Consider the following 6,123-nt stretch of genomic DNA (forward strand, 5'->3'; position numbering starts at 1 on the left):
AGAGGCTTCAGACATTGCCAGTGATAGATCTTTGTGGAGACAGCTTGCTTCCCAATGCGCCGAACGGTGCGGGAGGATCTAAGTTTAAGTTTAAGTAAGCTACCATTAAGTAAAAAAACAAAAACATACTTTTTTTTTACATTAAAATGTTTCTAAATAGTATAACCCTGGAACTTGTTAGTGGCATTATCTACATATTTTGTTCTCAGCATGAATTAGATCAACTCAAAGACATTACTCATGTCCAAAGTTCTTCAGACTTTGAAAAGCTAGTTCTTCAGTCCCCTAATAGCTCTGTAGTTTGGATTGCTTATATGACTTACCACATTGAGTTGGGAGAGATAGAGAAGGCAAGACTTGTAGCAGAGAGAGCTATCAACACTATTTTATTTAGGTTGGTCATTTGTTCAGTTGAAATATCACTCATTCTTTTTTATAATTTAATTCTTGAAAAAAAGCATCATGATTAGAGAAATTTTTATACAAATGTAAAACTGGATGTATTTAATTCCAAATTTTTTTTGTTTAGAGAAGAACAAGAAAAAATGAATGTTTGGATGGCTTACTTGAACATGGAGACAACATATGGTGACCCAGCAGATGTGAAGAAATTATTAGATCGGGCAGCTTCTTGCAATAATCCTTTGGATATGTATCTGAAAATGTGTGACATCTATGTTGCCAATGAGAAAACTTCAGTGAGTCTTATGCAAAATATTATAATGAAAATATTTGATGGTGACATTGTTTTTTGTAACATGTTGAATTGTTCAAATATGCTTTGGCATAAAGTACTCAGTTTACATACTTATACAACAAAAGATTATTTAATGACAAGCAGTTGATTGACAAATTCTACATATTATAATCAAGTTTGAATTGTATTACTTAACTTTATTGAAATTGAATTGTTTCAGTTGATTATTGTTTTTGTTTGAATCTTGTAACTTTTGATCTAAGGATTGTTCATTGAAATAAAATGTTCTATTTGAATTTTACAGGAAGCTGAGGAGTTGTTTAAAGTTATGACTCATAAATATAAACATGAAAAGTTACTTTGGAAATCTTATGGTCACTTTCTTTTTAAGTCTGGAAAGGTGGACATTGCAAGAAGTGTGTTGCAACGTGCAATTCATGTTTTAGATAAACGTGATCGTAAGTTTCATTTTTCCATATATATATTTTTTGATAATTTGGGTAGTTTAGTTATTCTAACCCCTACTAGCCTTAAGCTCCTGAAACAAACTGTCCCTATGCCAGAGCTCCACGTTTATTACAATCTTTTTAGCTCTAGATCTATCAAAAATCAAAATTTTTTCTTAACGATCGATCTCTCACTGTCTCTTTCAATTGAAGTAAAAAAGCATTCTTCTGAATAAAACTCATAACTCCTAAAAGTCCAAACAACTAAAATATGGAATACAAGCCTGGATCTACCTTTAGTTTGTAATATTTCAGAAATTTAACATGTAAGACCACACTAGTTCAATGTAAAGACTTGCAATTTGCAAAGCTAAACATGTGGTTTAATTATGATTTGTTGGTATTTTTTTTTATTTTCATGAAATAGACAAGTACAGAAAAAGTTGGTCTGATAGTTTTCAAATGTGATAGAAAATACTTATATTTTAATCTTTTCAAATGATAGGAGCTTTTCATCTTTTGATTTTTTGTTGTCCAGTCTAATTCCTAGAAAACTATCAATTATTTTCCCCTTGATGTTGTGAATGAGTTTGTTTTGTACTAAATAGGAAAATAAGTTATTCCTAAGTTTGTTTTAATTCAACATCTTTGCACTAAACCATCTCACTCTGTTACTAAACATATTTTCCCCACAGATGTCGAAGTGATCATCAAATTTGCAACTCTTGAATTTTCTCATGGTGATATTGAAAGAGGCTGTACAATCTTTGAAAATTTAATAGCCAGCTACCCAGGGCGAACTGACCTATGGTCGGTGTATGTAGATATGATGGTCAAAAGTGGAGATATTGCTGGTGCTCGGTGAGTTGACATTTTAGTGCTTTAACTATGATCTTGTTGGTGAATTTGAATGATGTGTGGCACATGCTAAAACACAATCTCCAAGGGATTTCTGATAAAGTGGGGAAAAAATGACTTCAAAAAGCTTGTAGTAAAATAATAGATTGATACAGTTCCTTTTGTTAGTTTGCAAACTCTTCATGGGCAAGACATGGATCTACAAAACAGCTCTAATGATTTTTGTAGAAATTTGACAGTTAATGTATATCTTTTAGAAAACCATTACTGGCTTAAAGGCCACACATTGAAAACATTTGTTTGTCAGCTATTTTTTTAAATATAATTTGAAAATTGAATTATTGTTTTTATTCCCAAGCTCAACTCAAAGGTTTCTTTATATTCAGTAAAGAGTTCAATAAAGTAATGGATGTTGATGTACATTTTATGTACGACTTATGTAGAAATTAGCTAGACATTAATAGAAGAAATTAATTGTGCAAGTTTACTGGAAAGACTCCTTGCAATATTGAAGAATTAAAAGAAATAAAAAGAGTGAGAAATTACACACCACCATCAACTTCATAAAGGAGAAATAGATATTTTAAAAAATTTCACATATTTTAGGGCCATTTTCTGATTAGCTGAAAATAGACAATGAGAGGTCGTTAAGACTTTTTTCCAGGGATCAAAAAGAAATTAAACAAAAACTGCCAGAGACATAATTGGAAAGTATCATCATCTGTAGCTTGACTTTTGTCTTAGTGGTGCTGTGACAGTTTGCGTAACCAAAGCCCTGCATTGTTCCTAGTCAGCTGCTTTTCTCATTGGCATATCAAGAGAGAGGCCAGTCCATTCCTTTTTGCCAGCCAGAGTGTTGACTTGAAACAGTACAAACTCATTTGTCTTCTTTTGAAAGTATGAGACAAGTTGGTAACACTTTGTCATCAGTGCATCCACAATAAAGAAATGCCCTAAGTGAACTGATCACTCCATATGTCCCTCAGAGAACACTGCGCTCCATGGACTCAATGCTTCTAGTTATGCCATGTTTCTCCCTCAAAAGTTTCAGTTTATGAGTTTTTTCAGTACACGGACCAAAGGTTTTGATATCACCCCTCATTGATCTCAGGACAGACAATATGATTCACTACATTCAAGAAGAACATTAAGACCTATCTGTTGAAAATTGATTAGATTAGTCATTTTAGCTATTGTGTTTATGTTTGTAATGTTATCACAGCGCCTTGAACCTACATTATGTTTGTTAACAGTGCTTTATACATTTAATTATTATTATTTTGATTGAAGTGAAATGTCAAGGAGATAGGTGACAGTCAGAGGTCACTCTGTTCAATCAAAAGTCTCACAGAATTACTTACAATTATTTCTTTTCTTTTTTTGTAATAGAACAAATAATTTGTATGAGCTCTAAAAGTATTGTTTCCTTATCAAATCTTTCAGCATGTCTCTGTCTTCTTTAGGGGGAAATAGACATTCTCCCAATATTGTTTGTTATTATTATTGAAAACTCATTTTTTCAATTGACTAAACTTTTGTAAATATGGTCTGAATTAATCATGAAGTTTTTAACCTGCTGTGATTTTACGTCTTTTAAATTTCATTGCAGTTTTTAAAAATCTGCTATTTGTGTTTTTCTACAGACATTTGTTAGAAAGAGCTGTTAAACAGAAGTTCAATGCTAAGAAACTCTCTTTCCTACTACAGAAATTTAAGAGATTTGAGGAGACCCATGGCACAGAAGAACAGGTGGAAAAAGTCAAAGAATTGGCATCTAGTGTATTGAATTAGTTTAATGTCATTGCATAAATAAAATTATTTTCTTAATGTATTGCTTACCAGTATTTTATGTTATTCTTTTTTATTGGTTTTAGTGAGTACTCATGCATTTTTTTAAACCCAAAACAAATGACTCTTTATTAAGCGCTAATTTTAATGTGCAAAAGATGCAAACCATTTTTCAATGTAGTCAACAGATAGGTGAAATTACATTAAATCCATAGTACTCAAGTGTCTATAATTTATCTGCTAGTCACAGTATTTTAAATAGCTAAACTTTTCTCTTCTGTTTCTCTGGGAAGCTTTGTGCTGCAATGATTTATACTCTATGCCAGACAAGCTGTAAAGCTGGAAGGGATGTCTCTCTGATGCGCTTACTTTTAGTAGTTTAAGCTTGCCCACACAAAAAATTGGTTTCCCTTTAGCATAAAATTATATAGTTAACCCAAAAAGCAGACAGCTGCAGAGTGAATAGATTAATATCTAAGGATACCAATAAAAATCTATGGTCATACATTAAATCTTAGAAAATGGAAACACCAGGAGTAGTTGAAGATAACTTAATACAATGATATTAAAGCCTACATTCTAATCTTAATAAATACTTTGCATCAGCATTCTCAGCCCAGGAGACAAAGACATTGCTTAATTTAAACCCAAGTCAAAAAACAAAAAGGATTCTAAAAGTATTAGCTAACAAAACCAAATAAAGAATCAGGACATTAAGGACCCATCAAATTTGGATTAGACTTAGAAAAAATCATTTTCTTTTTACAAAGCTTATATCAACTCTCTCTTTTCCCCTTTCGGGGGGCGTTAATTAAAAATAACCAAACAGTTAATTATTGTGTTAGTTATCTCTAACAGAGAAAGAAATTGCACTTGGCTGATGTGTGTGTGGTCTATCATATGATGGGCATCCAATTCTAGGCCTACCTCTCCTCAAAGTCATTATGTCAAGTTTGGTACATACAGTGAACTCTAAATCTTTATAGAAATATAGGCCTTATGTTGCATTTAAATCGCTAAATGTGTGGGTCCTAAAAGGATGAAGCCTACGGATGTAGGCTATCACAATATTAGGAAAATAGTATTACATTGTATAGTCTGTGAAAGTTGTTTTTTTTAAAAACACAAAGCTCAGAGGACCTTTTTGTAAGGTTTTATAAAAAACTTTAACAATTTGATGCGTGGCATCCATGCGCCCTTTCGTGGCCCTACCAGCCCATTTGGGTACCGGCCCACCGGGCATTTGCCTGAATGCCTATATAGCCATTCCGCCCCTGCCCCAGACTATTTGGAACAATGACCTCGATGTTCTTCCATTATCTCGTATCGTACAAAGATTGACTTGGTAAGTCATGGTAAGTCTGTCTTCAAGCTTCTCTCTTCACCTTCTATTTTTGTTTTCTTATTATTTCTAAATTAATAAGGCTTGTCTAAATCAACATCTCTCCAAGGTCTTCGAGACTTTGGATCATCTAAATGAAATGAATGCCTCCGCGTTAGCTGTGGTCGGAAAGATGTAGCCCACACATCAGTTCCCCCCCCCCACTCCACGCAGCTGATGCATCCAAAGGAACAGCAGTGCCGATACAGTTTGGGGTCAGCGGCGTCGCAGGTTCTGCCAGGGTATAGCACTGGGTGCTGCAAACTGCCTTAGGTTCGCCGGCTCCTGATTTTTCCTCAGGGTTGACTCCCGAAGCCTTTCCCATGATTGGGTATAGCTGCAATGCAACAGATGTTTTAATTCAGAGTTTTCCTTCTCCTAGGTGGGTAGCCATCCATGGCTATGGAACCCCTCCTGCTCGAAGCTTACTGGTTAAGGCACCAGTTACTCGCCTTTTCCCCATTCTTCTGTTAGTAAGATCAGTTCCGCCGGACTCAATATCTGAGCCACACATGAAGGCCAGGAGTTGAACTGGTTGTCAGAGGCTGTTTGAGACGCATGCCATTAGGAAGCATTTTATAGGTAGTGGAGTGCTTACGTCCATTACCACTTCGGGCAATGACAACCTTGCGGAACCAATCTTAACAATATACAAATAACCGTTAGATCGTCTAAGAGCTGAGCCGAAGGCTCTTCGAGCTCTAAGTTAAAAAAAAAAACAACCTGTGTGAGCTTGCGCTCCCAGAGCTAGTTTTATATGCAATTTTAGCTATTTTTTAAATGTATTTTTGTTGTATAGGTTAGATCTATTTTTATATATTTTATTTTTATAGGTTAGTGTCAGATTTTATAATTGTACTTCCGCATATTTAGATAGGTTAGTGTGGGATAGTATAAAAGTGATGTACTACATGCTGTCAAAAAACAGTTGCGTGTACATTTGACCAGTGGTC

At 34.3% G+C, this 6,123-nt stretch overlaps 1 protein-coding gene across 1 annotated transcript in view; it reads left to right on the forward strand.

The window, feature by feature from the left end:
- Positions 1–3,832, forward strand: part of LOC106063183 (protein RRP5 homolog) — a 45,840-nt gene extending 42,008 nt beyond the window's left edge. Inside the window, exons 34-38 of the mRNA XM_056022446.1 lie at positions 210–394; positions 530–698; positions 1,002–1,155; positions 1,839–2,004; positions 3,645–3,832. Of these exons, the coding sequence (XP_055878421.1) occupies positions 210–394; positions 530–698; positions 1,002–1,155; positions 1,839–2,004; positions 3,645–3,792 (822 nt within the window). The 3' untranslated portion in view covers positions 3,793–3,832. The remainder of the gene's footprint in view (positions 1–209; positions 395–529; positions 699–1,001; positions 1,156–1,838; positions 2,005–3,644) is intronic.
- The last annotated feature ends 2,291 nt before the right edge of the window (positions 3,833–6,123 follow it).

This window comes from Biomphalaria glabrata, chromosome 1 (genome assembly GCF_947242115.1).
Source record: "Biomphalaria glabrata chromosome 1, xgBioGlab47.1, whole genome shotgun sequence".
Taxonomy (NCBI): Eukaryota; Metazoa; Mollusca; class Gastropoda; family Planorbidae; genus Biomphalaria; species Biomphalaria glabrata.